At 37.6% G+C, this 15,730-nt stretch overlaps 2 protein-coding genes and 1 non-coding gene across 7 annotated transcripts; all 3 read left to right on the plus strand.

The window, feature by feature from the left end:
- Positions 1 to 148: 148 nt before the first annotated feature.
- vps37a (VPS37A subunit of ESCRT-I) lies at positions 149 to 10,670 on the plus strand. Of its 2 annotated transcripts, XM_077523880.1 has the most exons (13): positions 149 to 261; positions 2,637 to 2,719; positions 4,521 to 4,595; positions 5,014 to 5,131; positions 5,265 to 5,368; positions 5,524 to 5,749; positions 6,258 to 6,328; positions 6,487 to 6,614; positions 6,707 to 6,765; positions 6,850 to 6,918; positions 7,645 to 7,788; positions 8,176 to 8,264; positions 8,910 to 10,670. In XM_077523880.1, the coding sequence occupies exons 1-12, from the start codon at positions 232 to 234 to the stop codon at positions 8,254 to 8,256; spliced, it is 1,188 nt and encodes a 395-aa protein (XP_077380006.1). In that variant the 5' UTR covers positions 149 to 231; the 3' UTR covers positions 8,257 to 8,264; positions 8,910 to 10,670. The 2 variants fall into 2 exon arrangements, with proteins under 2 accessions (XP_077380006.1, XP_077380007.1); XM_077523881.1 differs by lacking the exon at positions 149 to 261 and having other exon boundaries at positions 2,210 to 2,719; positions 5,527 to 5,749.
- On the plus strand, positions 1,305 to 1,520 carry LOC144021464 (small nucleolar RNA U3). Its single transcript, XR_013284155.1, has one exon. It is a non-coding gene; the product is annotated as a small nucleolar RNA U3 (small nucleolar RNA).
- Positions 10,671 to 11,207: 537 nt separating the features above from the next.
- nsmce1 (NSE1 component of SMC5/6 complex) lies at positions 11,208 to 14,196 on the plus strand. 4 transcript variants are annotated; one of them, XM_077525052.1, is made up of 8 exons: positions 11,211 to 11,297; positions 11,381 to 11,445; positions 11,511 to 11,616; positions 11,758 to 11,879; positions 12,725 to 12,802; positions 12,933 to 13,076; positions 13,163 to 13,279; positions 13,385 to 14,032. In XM_077525052.1, exons 3-8 carry the CDS (start codon positions 11,511 to 11,513, stop codon positions 13,595 to 13,597), a joined length of 780 nt encoding a protein of 259 aa, XP_077381178.1. In that variant the 5' UTR covers positions 11,211 to 11,297; positions 11,381 to 11,445; the 3' UTR covers positions 13,598 to 14,032. The 4 variants fall into 4 exon arrangements, with proteins under 4 accessions (XP_077381179.1, XP_077381178.1, XP_077381180.1 ...); XM_077525054.1 differs by adding an exon at positions 14,042 to 14,196 and having other exon boundaries at positions 11,246 to 11,445; positions 13,385 to 13,511; XM_077525053.1 differs by lacking the exon at positions 11,381 to 11,445 and having other exon boundaries at positions 11,208 to 11,297.
- The last annotated feature ends 1,534 nt before the right edge of the window (positions 14,197 to 15,730 follow it).

The following is a 15,730-nucleotide window of genomic DNA, read 5'->3' on the forward strand; positions in this document are numbered from 1 at the left end:
AAAATATGAAATATAAATGTATTCGTGTTAAGGTAGAAGGTTTCTTCTCCCAGTTAAATAAATCAGTTGAATAATACTTTTGGTGAAGTGTTTTGGTGAAATAACGAGTCGATTTTCTTTGCGCATGCGTAATGAACGTCACGTAAAACAGCTTTTAACTAGAGGATGATGAGCCTAGAAGAGACAACGCTAACTTTTTAACTTTTCAGTTTGCATTGATGAGGAGTTAAAATGTTCCATTCCTCTGTAAATAGTATCCAGGTAAGTCAACATTTGCCTAAGTACCAGCGTAATACAAATGAGAGTGAATAGAAACTACCGTTTTATAGTTATATTTTAATTACTTCATGTTCATTCGACGTCAGTTGAAAACGGCGATGCGTTATTGTAGCCTATTAGCAATATAAAAGCAGCACAAATTAACCCTCATGTTATGGGTCAATTTAACACGTTTGGAAAAAAATAGAGTAAAAATTTGGATTATGCTGCAGTACTCCGTTTTTTCTTTTTAAATACATTGTATTGTGTTATATGTTTTTTATGATTAAATATTAGAGCGGGTCACATTGTACCATGATCAATGTTAAACGATCACAACAAGAGCTTGGAGGCAGACAGCTCATTAAAAGAGTAAATGGTTATTAAAGTTTAAACTCGTTGTCAAAATGCTGCCCTCAAGTGTCTCAGAAGCTGACTGCAAGTCAAAACCGAAGTCTGACCTGCTGTGGGTAGTGCTCAGGATTTAACATAACAGTATTAAGACCTATATTATGCCTCGTTTGTATATCACATGAATCAGTTTCCTTAATTTTGAGTGGTAAACTGTTTTAATCACATTTGTAAATACAGTACAGTACGTGACTGTTGCGGAACATTTCTACCGGCTTACTAGTTTACTGTCGGAACTTTATAACCGGCACACAGTGGTTTTAATTTTATCATTATAAACGCTAAATGAAACACTATTACACTTGGGGTCGTTGTAGCCTTTTTAATGTAGCTACGTATTTTACTTTATGATAATATTGATTTAGCGTTGACCTTAAAAAAAAATACGTGATTTCGGTTAAAAAGACGAATGATATCAAAACAGATAACGCAAAGCATTCTGGGATTGTTTACTGTGATATAACTTAATTATTTCTTTTTTGAGGCATCCGGATCAATTTATATTGACTTGTACTTTTTTGTTTCGTTACTAGACGTCATGTGGTGAGGTTTGGACAAAGGTAACTACAAACGCGACCTCGATGTGAAAATAGTACTCTCGCGTATGACCTCCCGTCGTCCCACGTTAGCTAGGCAAGACTATACTTTCAGGGATCATTTCTATAGTTCTTGACTTGAGAAATGTGTTTCTAAAGTGTTTGGTCTCGCTAACTACGATGACGAGAGGAGATATTCCTTCCTGAGCGTGAAGCTGGCATAGAATAATGATTTCGATCATAAGTTCTTCGCCATTGATGAACGTTCTTTGCTTCATTTTGGAGCATTGATGGAAGGAATATGTTCAGAGTGGTTACCGAATTTGGTCAAAATAATTTTGTGCTTATATTTTCAGCATTTGTTTTTCATTTTGACCTCATGTTTTTTACCGCGGCGCGGTAGGCGTTAATGAAAGACAACGCTTAAAATCATTATGCATGTCTGTCAAATAATGTAGTGGGAAATGATGAATTAAACGATAAATCACAAACAAAAACGAATAGACTTGAATGTAATCAGAAATAGAATAAAATAAATAGGCTAAGGATTCATTAACATTAAGTGCAAAACAAATAGTAAATCAAGAGCCAGAAAAGTCAATATACAAAACATAGTGAACGTGAAAATAATACATAAAAGATAAATGAGAAACCACACTTTTGTCAAGGCCAATGCAATTAAATAAAAATAAATAGTCCTTTACATTTAGTGCAAAAACTAAACAAAACAAAAAAACCGCAAGAGCCAGAAAATAAATTTAGTGCAATATCTCCCCAACATCCGTCACCTCGAGAGACAAGACGGAATACGTTTCTCCTCCTAAGAAATAAACGACAAGGCTATATCTCTTATCTTGTTTCCAACTTGCTTTGTGATGGCGTGCAAGTAAGTATATGCGATATTGAAAAATCAATCCACATCAAATTTTCAAATTAAAAATAAAGTAATCAAATCAATCAAATTAAAATGAACGAGTTGATGATTTTCCTTATGTGTGTTGTATTTTGAAAGAACAGACAGGAAGTTTCACCTTACCTGCTGTCCTGCTCTGCTCTGACGAACTACGTAAAGAAGTTGCTTGAGCGTCAATGTTGTTTTCCTTTAGCCCGAATTAGCTCACGTACCGGCGACATTAATTTCATAACCAAACGGGAAACATACTGATTACAAGAGAGACCCGAGCGAGTACATTTAATCTGGCACAACACTGTGTTCCGTCTGATTCTGTACCGTAGCTGTAAACGCGTGCGTACAAAACCGGGTCGGTAACGTTATTTACTAGCTAATGGGGTTAGCCGCACAAAGCTCCACTTAGCGTGTGTTGTTCCACTGGTTCGCTTCAGTTTGCACCAGACGTTTATATTCTATTGCCAAGTTAAGTGTTAGCATTTGGTTTAGAGAGAATGAACTGGCTTTTCCCCATGTCAAAGGGTTCTGGACCTCACACGCCACTCAACAGTCTGCAACAACAAAGACAGCGACAGATTGAGTCCCTAAAAGCTGCTCATCCCAGGTAACGTCAACGCGGTCATGTTGGTTGCCGTAAACTCACATCGTTTTGTTATACCAGTGGACTGTGTTAGTCATTTTTAATCACAATGACATGCTAATTTGGTAGCTTCACAGAATACATGTGACTAAACTGCGCTAGTCATCCTGTTAGCGATTACAGGAGTGGAACTTGCAGTGTTCTATTCTGATTATCTAAAGACTCGTTTGAAGTGGATGTCAGGACAGGTCAGGTGCAGGTCACCTGTTACGTGGGTGCTTGATGGTGTGCCTTGGTGCTAATTGCTAATACTTCCTGGTAGCCCAGCGTATTGGCTAATCCAGTCGTCAACGGTGACTATGGCCTTGGCTATCTTTAGAGTTAACAAGCCGAGTTGTCGCTTGCCTATCAGCACGTCTTGTGATATCACTGAATTTCACGTGTGTTTCACAAAAGTGTTTTTCTCGGCCCCGTTTTAATTTACCGTCGTTGTTTACCAAGTACATGTGATCTTGCTTTGTCAGCCTGCGCGCACACAGCAGCGTGACATCACTGGTTTGGTATCCATTGTGATAGTCTCTTCTGGAAAATAGTTAACACTATTTAGATCCTTACGACAAGTCTCAGAACCCACTTTTTTATTGGTTCTGTGACCAAGCTTGTAACGCAATTCATTCATATATCAGAAACATTTTTCCAATTGAAACAATTACCGGTAATTGAAATCCTATTAATCCCTTCTAGCTACTAAAACAAAAAACATACACATTTGTTTGCTACGTTTTTTAAACAAGAGAAATAGCACTGTGCAGTGTTATATTAAAATAGTGAAAGAGAATCTAAAACTGTGGTAAAAAGGCCACATACAGAAAAAGAAAAAAACAAAATAGAATCATATCATTTTAATTAAATCAAGCAAGAAATTTTTATTGTTTTCTAGCAACAGCCGAAGCCCATCGCCACATTCAGAACCAAAACAAGAGCAAACTAGTCATCTTACTGCAGATGACTATTTTTAAAACAGCTTCGAGGGTATCATTAATGCAGCATGTTCATAAATCAGACCTTGACACAGAGCCGAAAGCGGAAGAAACTATTTTTGCTTCTCAAACTGAATTATCCTTATTCACCAGAGTGTTTTGAAGAGAAAGTCTCTATTAATTTAGTCATGTTTACTTCATTTTTATCATATAAGTAGCCTTGCGGGCCACGGTCAAGTGAGTGATAGGAGTTGAATAACCAATCTGATCAGAAGATGGAGCAATAGAGTGTTCCTTTGATACTTTGCGTTAGGTTGTTGGGGCTTCACTCTATCGCAGGTTTTCATTTTTGACCAATGACCATACCTTCGTGTTGCAGTTTTACCGTGCTATTTTATGGGGGCTGTTCCTATTTGTCTTCCTGCTAAGTCAGACCAGTAAAAAAAATAAACAAATAATAAATAAATAAAAGTTTTTGTCCTTAGTTTAAAGTGGCATATTATTATTATTATTATTTTTTTTTAATTTTTAATTAATTTTTTTGTGGCTCCATTGGGAGGAAGGAAGTCAGACATGATCTATCAGCAACAAATGTCCGAGCAGGAATACGGAAGTGTCAAACATTGTTTCTGGGTGCCGCAAATATGGTTTTAAAATGATTAGTCTGTTTTGAGGCATTTTTTTTTTGTTCTGTTTTGACCAATTTTTGTGGTTGACTAACCTAATTATCCGTTAAAGCCGTTACTGTCATTTTTGTTTGATTTTGTTTGCAATTCTTGTCAACATCACTACTGCACAAACAAATAGATGGCTCATGACTTGACTGGATTTCTGTCTCCAAACAGCATTGCAGAAATCCAGAAAGATGTGGAATACAGGATCCCGTTTACAGTCAACAACTCTACCATCACTGTTAACATGTGAGTTCATATTTGCAGATACAGTTTACAGGTTTTGAGTATCATATGCTTTGAGCATGGTTTCACAGTCAGGTAAATCAAATGGGCCATACTGATCTGTAAAAAGAGTTCTAGTCTAATGCTGGCCTATGCTGAGAGCTAGAGGGGTCAATTGCTGACCATGTCCAACCGTTCAAACAGTCTGGAATTTGGACGTTTGCGAATACGCAAGTAATTTAGCTGATTAATCATGATTAATCAAAATTAAAAAGTGTGATTAATCAGAATAAAAATTGTAATCGTTTGACATATCTATATATATATATATATATATATATATATATATATATATATAGAGAGAGAGAGAGAGAGAGAGAGACAGACAGACAGACAGACTAATTAATCAAGCTAAGGTTGTGAGCCTCTTCTTTGCTTCCAGTCTTCTGCCGCCTCAGTTCCCGCAGGAGAAGCCAGTGGTTAGCATCTACCCTCCTGTTGGCCACCACCTCGTGGACAGCAATAATGGCACGTTGATTACAAGCCCCCTTATCTCGAATGTAAGTATGGCTGGGACATTTTCAAATTGTTAAACTATTGTTCAAGGACTTGGGCCTGAATTTTAATGTGGCACCTCAGGAAAAGAGATAATTGGTAGCAATCATGCTTTTCCTATCTTCCTTTTTGTTGTAGTTTGGGATGCATTCCGACCTGGGTAAGGTTATTCAAAGTCTGCTGGATGAGTTCTGGAAGAGTCCTCCCGCCCTGATGTCCACTGGCCCGTCTGGTTTTCCGTAGTGAGTCTGTTCTATTTCCTTGCAGTAATTCTTAAAAAAGAATTGCATTGACTGAGATACAAATAAAAAAAAAAAGACTTTGTACAAACAACTAAACAGCTCCATTTTAATTAGATGCATATAATAACATTATGGTATTTGACCTAAACCGACAGCAGTATGTACAAGCCATCCAGCATCCCTCCTTACCAGACTCCGGGTTACCATTATGGGCCTCGACATGGTGGACAAAGTCAAACGCCACCTCTCGCACCGGCTCCATCTGGAGTGGGACCAGTGATTCATCCTGCAGTTGATGCAGTCCATGGGTCCCCTCGAGGTCCAGCCCCTTACGGTCTCATTACCGACCTGCCATTGCCTGTACCTGTTGGAGACTTACAGGTACAATGATGAAAAACACCTGAAGATGTTAACTTAGTTCTAATGTTTCAAAGCGCTAGTTAGGATTTAGGATAGTTTGGTTCAATTTCACTAATTAGATGTTGACTAAAATAAAACTGCCCATAATTTCCGGAGTATTGAGAGCGCCTGAATATAAGCCGTTCAAATTTAAAAAAATAATACAATATGTATATATGCTAGGCCTCACTTGAATACAAGCCGCAGGTGTCCGTCGTGATCTCTTACACTCTGCTGCCACCTGCTGGCCGTTTTTTGTAATAACTACCATTGGTTCAAGCGACCTCTTCAGGTCAGAGGCTGCATCAAAAGCCTGTAGGCTCTAACAAAAAAAAAAAAAAAACATGAAAAATGTATAAATATGTTTTTGGGACCATGTCAATATTTAAAATAGAACATTTTTATATGTTTTGGGGAGCAAATGAATTATTAGACTGCCGTTCACTTAAATCAGTTAAATTTTTCATCCATTATTATCATTTCTTTTCAGGCTGGTCTGAATGGACATATGTATAAGATGCCTGAGATTCCAGAGTCTTTTCCTGAACTCTCTGACTTGAAGTAATGTAATCTCTCAAATGTTAAGCCGTTATTCAAGCATGTTTGTGTAAGTGAAATTGAAGAAAATATTCTTTGTACTTCTTCTTTTCATTGTGCTTCTTCTATTCATCTATCTGTCCGTCCTGTACGTATCCACATTTTGCTGCGCCTTGCCCCAGTCTCCCACAACTCTCCGACATGTCCGAAAATGAGGATGTTTTACTGAGATTCTTCATCATGCTGCCACAGCTCAAGCAAGTCACGGATGATAAAGAAGAGCTTGTCAATAACATTGTGGATATGGCAAGTACGTTCCTCTCCCGACCCTGGCCTGTATATGCTCAGCCATTATAGAAGGAGGCGCTTAAATCATTTGGGAAAACTTGTCTCTTTTTGCAGAAAGAAACCTTCAAATGGAGCCACAACTGGAAGGGAAAAGACAGGAAATTATTTACAAGGTTTGATGTTATGATTCCAAAAATATTTCCTTAAAACGTAGTAATTGTTTTTTCCAGTGACTCACATTCCTTCTGTGTGTTCAGTTTGAACAGTTGACACAACTGAAGTTTGCCTTTGAGACAAAGATGCAGCAACAACATGATCTCAGTGAGGTAAACCTCAATGAGGCGTAATGGATTTCCTTATGTGGCACCATCTTAAGGTGGGGGGATTAGTTTGTATTAGGCATAGCCGGTTTGAGGTAAAAGAAATTAAACATAAACCTTAGCAATATATTTAGTGTAGGACTATTTTCAGATCATTGTAAATATTTTTACAATGTTACGTCACTATTTTGCGGGTTTTCTGCCTATTTTTCTTCCACTTAACCAGTCCCAAAAAATTGTTACACATTCACATTGTTTCCAGTAGAGTGTTCAATCATTTATCGAGGGTGTTAGGTTTATGATAATGGAAATTCCCAAAGAAAAGTTCTTTTATGTTTCTGTTAATTATATGTTTGTTTCATTTTGGTATGATTTTTAGTTTATTATAAATGCTTTTTCAATATGTTCTTTTTTCATTTACTGTACATTAATTTTTTTCCTATTAAAAGTATTTTTTATTTACTTATTATGCAGCGCAGTATATATGTTTTTTATTCTACGTTTTTTTGTTCATACTATATTTTTTCCATTTATTTTATGTTTTAATTCTGTAAAACACCTCACCACACACTTTTATACATGCACTTTTCTCCAATAGGCGTTAACACTTTCTCACATACTGTATCTCTTATTTAAAATACAGTAGGCCTTTACACGCTGTTCAAGCCTTTTGTAGATTTTAATAACAATGAAATAGAATTAAACTAATTGAATTTCTCTCCTGCGTTGTAGAGCTGTAGTATGCGTACTCTCCAGGCTCGGTTAAAGGTTGCAGCACATCAGGCAGAGGAGGAGTCTGAAGAAATAGCTGAAAACTTTTTAGAAGGACGCACCGACATAGATGAGTTCCTAACTAGCTTCATGGAAAAGAGAACGGTGAGCTATTGTAATAAGATTCACTATAGGCCATATTCACCCATGTTCGTACGAGGGAAAAGCTGCACACTTTTGTGGCTCCATGGATTCTCCCATCCACTTAAGTCTGTCACCTTCATGCCATATATACGGTGACCAATTGTCACCAAAATTCATATGCACATGATCACATCACTTCAACCTGTAAAAATGTTAAAAACATTTGGCACCATTTTTTTTCAAATGTGTGGTGTTGGTAATGGCTGAGTCAAGTATCGCTTTAAGCATGGTGGGTATGTCAGAAGTCTGGACAGGAGAATGCATGCAGTTGAAAAGTGCACAAGGGCGAACGGGAGAATATAGCTCATTAAGAAGAAGTATATTGACTGCCTTTATGTTACTGCACAGCTTTGCCACAGCAGAAGGGCCAAAGAGGAAAAGTTGCAACAGTCCATCCCCACACATGAACAGTTTCCTACCACCCACTAGAACACAAGGTATGCCGATCGTGATCTCATTATAATATGATGAAGGCTAGTTTTATGTTTAGTGTAAATTATAAATATTCACTGTCTTCCACAAGCGTTTTTTTCCGGTCATTTTTATTTATTTATTTTTACGTTAAATTTTATATAGTGAATAGATGCAATTGATACTGTGATATTAATTTTGGGCCATATCGCCCAGCCCTACATTTAATATTTAAGATTGTTTTGGACCATATAGTCTGGACAGATCTACTCTTAACATACCTCAGACAGATGGATAATCTTAATAGGACAATATTATAAGACATAAGAGGGTTGGCAACCAAACTGTTAAAAGGTGTCTGACATGAGAAACTCCTATCTTAACCAATTTACTAGACAGATAATAATTCAATTTTTGAGCATGGATACCAGCAAATTGGGGGAGCCCTTTGAGTGTTCTATAGATGTAAATACCATCAAACAATAGATGGAACTCTGATATTTTGTCTTGCATTCATCTTTTGATCTGAAACCCAAATGTCTTCAGTGTACAACAAAATGAAAGGAATTGACCTTGCTGATCCAATACCTTTGATTAGGATTGTATCTTTACTGACATTTACATCAGTGACAGCTGACATGCTTCTTTTTCACTCAATGATTTCTTCTCAGGCTTCTCTCAGCGAACTGCTGCCAACCAAAACAATGAAGACATTCGACGATGAGCATGCTGGCTCCACATTGGGCACTTTGGAGAGCAAAATCCAGTTAGCCCAGAAGCCCTTTTTCTGACATCTAAGCTCTAAAATTAAAGTTTGGTAAAGTGAAAGGAAGACAACAGAGTTAAGGGTCATTACAGAAGTACAGAAGTAATACATGCATTGAGGTCTCAACAAATCACTGAAGTTTAATCATGTATTGCGTTCTTATGATTGCACATGCTGTACAGTTTAATTCTTCAGAAAACTTGATCAATATCATGATGAGGGTTCTTGACCAATGGTGAGCGGGTAAACACTTTTGGAAGAAGGTACAAATAGCATTTGGCAGTATTATGTTCCCGTACTCTTGGTTTCAATTAAGCAAGAAATGGCATGATCGTCGCTAAAAAATACAGAGCTCACTGACCGTTTCTCCTTCTGTAATGACAATATGATTGTGTCCCATTTAACATCCTGTTTACTTTTGCATTTGACAAACTTGAATTGATTAAATTAGGGATTTAACACAGGCAAACAATGTCAAGAACAAGTAGTCCTAATTTCAGGAATTGAAATTGTATCTGGAGAAAGACAAACCATGCCCTGCGATTGGCTGGCAGCCAGTCCAGGTTGGACCACGCCTCTTACCCAAATGGGACAGCCTCCAGCTTACCAGCAACGTTAATGAAGATCAGCGGTAATGAAGATAAGCGTTACTGAAAATGGATGGATGGAAAGGCAAACCAAACAAATGTTCCCTCAAAATTAGTAATGTGTTAAAACACTAAAGCCCTGATGACACGATTTATTTACTGTATGTGGCTAATTTATTTTGTCTAGTCAATCCAGCTGTTGCTGTAGTGAATGCTGTTGTAAAGGGTTGTATTCGTTGATGCAGAGGATTGCATCTGGGTGACCAGACATCCGGTTTTCAGCCTTGTGTCTCGAGCCCCACTGTTTTGGCGCACTTTTACGCAGCTCTGCTCCTGTTGTTGTTTTTTCTTGGGTTTTTTTCCGTTTTTTTGTGTGTGTGTGTGTGTGTGTGTGTGTGTGTGTATTGACTTAAGCGCTGCTGAACTGTCAATGAAAATAGCATTTTTCGTCAGCTAAAACAACACAACAACTGTTCACCAGCTTGACTCGCGATTGCACTTGTTCCTGGTGAGAATTTATTGTATATTTGATTTTCAGAAAAATTGTGGATTTCATTTTGAAAATCTGGTCACCCTACTCACAACCCAAATCCATATTGGGTTTATACTCTAAAGTGCCCTCTCTGTGTGAGTCGTATAAGTGAAATACGTGTGAATAACTGGTGTCAGTATGAGAGTCATACCATACATACCAATCAGTCAATTCTTCATATTGTATCAATGTTATTTTTGACCATTATTTAGACATTTTGTTCACTCTGTAAGAGTACTGTAAACCATATAAACAGGTTAATCAGAATTTTTGCCTTTAGATTTTTCACGTTGGTGACTGGACATCACTGACTTTCATTTTAAAATGTTGGCCAGAATTCAACCCTTGGACATTTGGATGAAACTGAGTTGAAGATGTGTGGGATAATGTTAAGGATGATTCGTTGAAATGCTGCAGTAAAAGTCAATGTCAATGAAAACTGTATTTAAATAATGTTTATAATAGACTATTGCAATCAAATACTTGGACACCTTGTATTAATATCTTCTTATTTAATTTGTTAGGCTATTAAAGCATTTACAATTACCATTGTTTTGATGTAATTAATTACAATACAAGTCATAATTTGGATGAAATGCACTCACTGAATGTGTCAACATAGAAGAAGAGGGATATTGATCAGACAGAAGGAAAATTCACCTGTTAGCTTGCATATAAGCACAAATTTCAATGATTTTGGGACGTTGTGTACAATATAAATGAAAACTATAGTTTACAAATCTATTCAATCCTATATATGAATGAATAAATTGATTACAGACTTGAGGTCCAGACAGAAACAAGCTACATACACAGATTACATTTCAAACTGCCAGGGGAACATCAGACAAGGTAATGAAAAAAGAAAGAAACAAAATGTTAGATTTTATATATTCACAAATGCACTCAAAATCTTTTTATTTTGGCGAGCATTACAGTTATTTGGGAAATGTTCATTGTGTACGTCGTCCCTGAGTCTACAACAAATAAAACATGTACATGAAACCACACTTTTTAACATTTTAACGTGGTATATATTTATTTTCTGATCCACACCTTGTCTTTACTCCTCCGGAGCAGCAGGTGACGCCATTAGTGGATCCGTACTAGCTAGTAGCTACTGCAGCTACGACGTAAAAGACGAAGGCGAAAGAGCGCGGAAGTCGAGGAGCTGGTAATGTTTTTGTTTTTTTCCTCTCTCCTAAAATGTTAAAAATACGTCCTATAGCAACACCATAACATTTTCATGTGCGTAAGAACGCACATAGTGTCACGGTTAACAGGCTGGCGTTATCACCTGAAAGAAGTTCCATTCCATCTATGTAAGCACATTATGTTGATATGTAACTAGCAAACAGAATTGACCTAACAGTATTTGTGTCACCAGATGGACGACAGCCACAGAAGATTCCTGCAGGCGCTGATGCGCAGTGGCATTGTTGATGAATCAAGTGCAAAGCAGCTTCATCGCCATTGCTGTACAACACATAATAGTGAGTCACTGCACAAACGAACATTACTAACACACCATGGCACTTACGGCCTTTCCATATGTTACTCGTTATGCTCTTACATAATCATGAAAGGTAGATAAACATAATGTGGAGATTTATGTTATTTTGTTTCGTTTTCAGCTTCTTATTCCCCAAACCGTCTTGATGACTTTATTGATATCATCAACTCTAATCTGGAACCCATGTTCATGCAAATTAGAAAAGGGGTGTGTGAAGACAGCGGTTTGCAGCACTATGCTTTGGTAAGTTATGTCGTAGCATCATCCGTATGTGATCTGTCATCTTTGCTGAACATATTTGTTTAATAAGAATACTGTATTGTAATTGTTAATAAAGCATAGCCTTTCAGATCACAAACTGCAGTAAAACCTGTGTAGGTTGACCACAACAAATTTGACCACATTTGTAATATTATTTAGCACAAACGTGCAGTCAGGGGACGCAGGGCCTCAGCTACATAAGGTAATATAAACAATGATCAAATATAGCACCAGAGTCAGGCTAACGTATAATTTAACATATATGTTTGAAATTTAGTGTTGCTGTTTGCGTTATCTTACACAATCAACATCTTTGTTTTTAAATAAACTGTAGGTAGCTTGCAGGCGCGGCAGAATGTCTGAAAAGTTCAATGAAAACTTCATTAAATAAAAACCTCCAAGTTTTCTGCAGTAAATAAAGTTTTCCAAAATTGCAGTACAGCTGAAATGTTAATGTTTCACTTAGCTTTGTTTTAAGTTGAAACAAAAAAAGTGCAGCGAGTTCCCATGCTCAGCACCATCTATTAGAACATTAAGTGAAAATGTAAAAAAATAAACCGAATTTACCCAATTTTAAGATGATCTCTTACCGGCAGGGAAATGTTTTAAAAAGGCCTGTGTTGATATGCATCAAAATGTCAAATATCAGCGCTGATTATCAGCCCAGCCAACAATCAGTCTCTCCAAATGAAAGCCAAAACATAGCAGATATTTCTAAGGAATATAAAGGCTTCAGTTTAAACGGGAAGCTGACAGTTAGCAGTAATTCATGTATGTTTGGATTGAAAATGTTGGTGCAAATAATTACATAATGATTTGCTGTCCAGGTCAACATGATTGAAACGGATGTCACCAGAATGACGTCAGACTACGCCGATCATGAACTGGAGATTTTCCGCAAAATAGTGCGTTCAGTCATGTAGACTGGCATCTTTGGACACTTTCCTACAATATGTTTTATGAATTCTAACCAAAGCAACAAAGAAGAACAAAAACCCACTGTGAACGTTGTGTGTGTGCACTATTCATGTTAAGATGGACCTGGTCGTGGACTCGGACACTGGCTGGGTCTACTCCACTGAAATTCTCAATAGCGCCATCGCCCTGACCAAAAAGACAAAGAAGATAGACACAGAACAGCTGCTCAATCGACTTGTGCAAGATAATTGGCTCAGTGAGGTAAGAAAAACTGCAATATTGCACTTTGCAATAAAAGTAAAAATAATAATAATAAAAAGCTGCATTTATCTTAATCTGTTTTGCAGAAAGAGGGTGAATACAGCTTATCCACCAGATGTATCATCGAGATGGAGCAATACATCCGCACTATGTATCAGGACCAGATCAAAATGTGCCCAATCTGTCGCAACATCGCCTTGCAGGTCCACTCCTATCAAAAACATCCTCAAGAAAAAGTCTTTAAAAGCAATCTTGATGCTTTTGTGTCAAACCGACAAGTAAACAAGTCCTTTAATTTCATTTTTCAGGGCCAAATCTGTGAGAGTCCGACATGTGGCATAAAAATACACAACCCATGCGTGGCGAGATTCTTCCGGGGAGCGACTGAGCCTCGGTGCCCTGCTTGTAATGACTTTTGGCCTCATGAGATCCCAAGTATGTGTCCATTTTTTTGCACACAAGACTATACACACAAAAACACATGCTTGGATTTTGTTGAAAACAGTGGTGTCTTGACTTAAGAGGTCATTTCTCCCGTGACCACGCTCAAAACACAAAGCACTCAAGTTGAAGATAAACGGTAAAGTATTTTATTATTTTTTTTAATACAGCAAGAACATAAAAAGTGAAAGAAGTTGTGGCAGTGACTGGCTTTTGATGTTGAAATACTTTATCTAGAGTTACGCAGCTAATAAATGGACCATGAGTTCACGCTGACTAACTGCATAGCGTGGTTTGAAAGTTGTAGCCTTTTTATTTTTTAGTTCCTCAGTCTCACTATGAGCTGAACTCGCTAAACTCTTCTCACGATTGTAACGCAAACTTTCTACTACCTACGATGGCATATGCAGTAACCTTGCTTGGTTTGTGTCTGGAAAATATTATGTTTGGTCAATCAATAGTCAATGCACCACTGTATTTTTGTTTGTATTATTTTTCCAACTACACTGTTCTGTCAATTCCAGGAATCGAGGAATGTCAGTCTGAATCCAGCAAATGAAGACATTGGGATCAATGGTTTATTTAAAAAAAAAAAAAAAAAAAAAAGTTCCATATATTTGAATACATATATTTGCTATGACATTAAAAACAATATTGTCCAATATTTGTTTTGTAAATATGTAACCAGTCTTTCCATCCATCCATCCATCCATCCATCCATTTCTTTTACCGCTTGCTCCTCACAACGGTCGCGGGGGTGCTGGAGCCTATCCCAGCTGGCTTCGAGCAGTAGGCGGGGTACACCCTGAACTGATTGCCAGCCACTTGCAGAGCACACAGAGACAAACAACCATCCACACACAAGCACACACACCTAGGGACAATTCGGAAATCGGAAGGCCCAATTAACCTGCCATGCATGTCTTTGGAATATGGGAGGAGACCGGAATACCCGGAGAAGGCCCAACGCAGGCACGGGGAGAACATGCAAACTCCACCCAGGAAGGCTGGAGCCTGGACTTGATCTTGCATCCTCAGTACTGGGAGGCGGACGTGCTAACCAGTCACTGTGCCGCCCACCAGTCTTTCCATTTTGTTTTAAAATGGTTTGGAAGACAACAAAGGTTGCTTGCCTCTCTTCTCAGCACTCGAACTTAAAAACAATGATTGGTCAAGCTTAAAAATGTTTAATAGGCCTATGCATGTTTCTTCAATGGTATGCAGTCAATTCACCTCAAAAGGGACGTGCAAATGACATTCAGTACAGCTTTTCGTTAAAGAGGAAGTCAAGTCAAAAATGGTCTAGACAATATGTTCTATGTGCTGCCCCTTGTCTAAATGGTATTCTGATTTAAAAAGAAAAAAAAAAAAAGCTGATTTCAAATCTTGTGCCTACTTTTCTCCAAGCTGTCGACTGAAAATGACATCACAGTGCCCAGGGGCTTTGCTTGAACGTCACATGACCAAACCCATAAAATAAGTGAGACTTCACGTGCACAAACTCACTGTGATGTTATTTTCACTCAGTCGATTAAAGGGCAAAACAGCAGCCCCCTTAGATAGATAAAACATTATATATATTTTTTTCTTACCGTAATTCTTATTCTACAAACCCAACAGAATGCCTATGCGAGCCGCAGTTAATAATGACCTCTATTTTGTTTTTTGTTTTTTTAGGGTCAAATTTACATCGTTATATAAGATGCACGCTAACTACTTTTCTTTGTTGAAAGCGGCGTTTCTTCTGTTTATAAAAGAGGGAAACTATTGTGCGTCAAAAAAAAAAAGAAAAGAAAAAGTACAAGCCATGGTAGCCCGTAGGCAGTATCTTATTTTGAAATGACTTGGTCAGAACCGTCACATGCATTTTTACTTTTATACTTTTGTACATAAGTAAATTTAAGTATTTTTTTTTAACATATACAAGTATGAACTGTACTTTACTTATGAGGAAATACTTGTGCCATCTCTTCAAATTAGCTGCCTGTGACTGTGAATATTTGTATTCCAGGTGTACAGGTTATAGTAGCAACACTGTAGTGTGGTCATTTACCCACCTGGTGGCGCCCTTGGTCAAGCAATTGACTCAAACGCGTGAGAGTTGAAATCGCCATTCATGCAACTCTGTTGAGGTGTGTTGTAGACAAGACAAACACACACACACACCTTTATTGCACTGAATTTGCATTCGAACGTTCCTCATAGAAGCTCAT

Source organism: Festucalex cinctus, chromosome 6 (genome assembly GCF_051991245.1).
Source record: "Festucalex cinctus isolate MCC-2025b chromosome 6, RoL_Fcin_1.0, whole genome shotgun sequence".
NCBI classification, from domain to species: Eukaryota; Metazoa; Chordata; class Actinopteri; order Syngnathiformes; family Syngnathidae; genus Festucalex; species Festucalex cinctus.